Here is a 2558-nt window from a genome sequence, read left to right as displayed (position 1 = left end):
GGCCTCTGTGGAGGGATGGACAAATCTGCCTTGTAAATTTTGGGCACATCTTGTGTTTCTTAAATGACAGCAGACGACCATCAGACTCTTGTTCTGAGCCCCCGGTTCAGCTCTGTGTTCTAGTACACAGGCCACAGCCCAGACGAGGGTCCACACACCCAGGAAATCAGGAAGGCGGGGCCCCGAGGACTACCACCAGGAACCAACACCAGGAAGAGACAAGAGGGTTTCCAACTGTAAACCTTCACAGGAGTGGACAGCTGCACCTTTCTCCCGGTGAGTGGCTGGCGGCTGGCAGCCTAACCCTAGCCCACAGCGCCTCAAGGGCTCCTTGTCTGGGCCTCTAGTGCTTACACTGGGCCCTCAGTAACCATCTGTGGAAAGAGGAAGGGGAGTGAAAATCCGTTTAACTTCTCAGACATTAGCTCAAGGTCTGCACTGGGTACCACGGTTGGTCACTTCTGTTTATGTGCCACATGAAGAGATTGTGACGGGGCACATTTCCATGCCAGTACTGTCAGGCACTTCATTCATGCCCAGGGGACCCCGCATGTGTGTGGGCAGAGTGCCCGTCCTAGCAGTGGAGAGCTAAAGGGCAGTGCAAGGCCTCGTGGATACACACCCCAAGTCTTCCTAATTCCTGCTCAGGCTCTGTACTGTGCAGACCTGCAGACACCCAGCTGGGGGAAGAGCAAGAGCGGAGAGCCGGGAATGGGCCTTGTCCACTGTAGCCACCCTGGCAGGCAAGGAGGTCACCAGGGAGACTTCTGCTGAGTGTTCTGATGTAAACATGTCAACAGTTTGGTCTGAAATCCAGATCTCATCCTTCTTCCAGACATTTAGAAAATGATTCCACACCCAATATGGCACAAATTCCAATCCCACCCACCGCAGCTATATCCACAGGGGAAGGAATGACTGACAGACAGCTCAGCCCTCTCCGCAGGGAGAAAGACAAATGAATCACCAGTTGTCAACACACAACCAGTACGCAACTGCTCGTCTGCAATGTCGGATGGAACCTGGAGCATCTGCAAATGCCACCCCCATGACCACCCTCCCCCAGGACGGGCCCCTCCTGCCCTCCTGGACAATCTACCGGAAGCTGAGTGGAAAGGTCTGCTCTCCTGTGAGCCTCACAAGCGAGAAGAGAAAGGAAGACCACGTACCACTCATGTCTCTAACATGCAGGAAACGGGTGGTGTGTCTCTGTGTCCCACCAAGGTGACCGTGTGTTAACAGGCCTGGAATCACCCGACATCTATTACCTGAGAAACTGTCGCATTTCCACTGTCTGCAGGTGTCAGGTGCACCCCTGAGGTGGCCAGCGTGGCCAGCCAGCCTGTGCACACGCCTTTCCGCAAGACCACCGCTGGGGTGTACGACAGGAACTCCACAACATTAAAAACGAAATGAAGCCTTCCTGGGTGCCACAGACTGGAGCTGCAAAGACACCGAGAGAACACTTCAAGTCAGGACCCAGACTTGAACACAGATCACAATCATCTCCGTCCTCCTCACTGCTGTCAGGGAGTGCTCCTCCTGAGCTCCAGAAGAACCAGTGCTCCCACTGGGGAACAGCGTGCCGGGAGGAGCCAGGAAGAGGCAGGCCTTGGAGGCAACACAGCTTAGGGGGGAGACCAGTGAGCTTTACAGTGAAGCAAGTCACTCACATGACTGTGACTTCCTAGTGCACACAAGCGTTGACACAAGGTTGTAGACTCAGAGGGGAGCAACAGCTACAAACACCTGAAATGAGAGAATGCCAAAAGGGGACAGGCACGAGGTAGGCGCCCCCTGCTGGAACGAGGCTCGATGTAGGGCTGCCACCGCCTCAATGTGCCGGAGACGCACTCCGGAAGTGCAGTACAATGAGGAACGTGACAGAGTGAAGGTGTGACGGTGTAGGTGTAACGGGGTCTAACAGTGTGACACTGTGTGACAGTGATGGTGGTGATGGTGTAGGTGTGACAGGGTCTAACGGTGTGACTCTGTGTGACAGTGAAGGCGGTGACAGTGTAGCTGTGACAGGGTCTAATGGTGTGACACTGTGTGACAGTGAAGGCAGTGACGGTGTAGGTGTGACAGGGTCTAACGGTGTGACTCTGTGTGACAGTGAAGGCAGTGACAGTGTAGGTGTGACAGGGTCTAACGGTGTGACACTGTGTGACAGTGAAGGCAGTGACGGTGTAGGTGTGACAGGGTCTAACGGTGTGACACTGTGACAGTGAAGGTGGTGACGGTGTAGGTGTGACAGGGTCTAACGGTGTGACACTATGTGGCACTGAAGGTGGTGACGGTGTAGGTGTGACGGGGTCTAACGGAGTGACACTGTGTGACAGTGAAGGTGGTGACAGTGTAGGTGTGACGGGGTGTGTGACTCTGTGTGACAGTAAAGGCGGTGACAGTGTAGGTGTGACAGGGTCTAACGGTGTGACACTGTGTGATAGTGAAGGTGGTGATGGTGTAGGTGTGACAGGGTCTAACAGTGTGACTCTGTGTGACAGTGAAGGTGGTGACAGTGTAGGTGTGACAGGGTCTAACAGTGTGACACTGTG

At 54.5% G+C, this 2558-nt stretch overlaps 1 protein-coding gene across 1 annotated transcript in view; it reads right to left on the bottom strand.

The window, feature by feature from the left end:
• Positions 1 to 2558, bottom strand: part of MTRR (5-methyltetrahydrofolate-homocysteine methyltransferase reductase) — a 32135-nt gene that overhangs the window by 3522 nt on the left and 26055 nt on the right. Inside the window, exon 13 of the mRNA XM_006875347.1 lies at positions 1269 to 1443. Within this exon, the coding sequence (XP_006875409.1) occupies positions 1269 to 1443 (175 nt within the window). The remainder of the gene's footprint in view (positions 1 to 1268; positions 1444 to 2558) is intronic.

Source organism: Chrysochloris asiatica, unplaced genomic scaffold, assembly GCF_000296735.1.
Source record: "Chrysochloris asiatica unplaced genomic scaffold, ChrAsi1.0 scaffold00321, whole genome shotgun sequence".
NCBI classification, from domain to species: Eukaryota; Metazoa; Chordata; class Mammalia; order Afrosoricida; family Chrysochloridae; genus Chrysochloris; species Chrysochloris asiatica.
The sequence above is the reverse complement of the archived record's forward strand: the minus strand, read 5'-3'. Positions and strand labels throughout refer to the sequence as shown.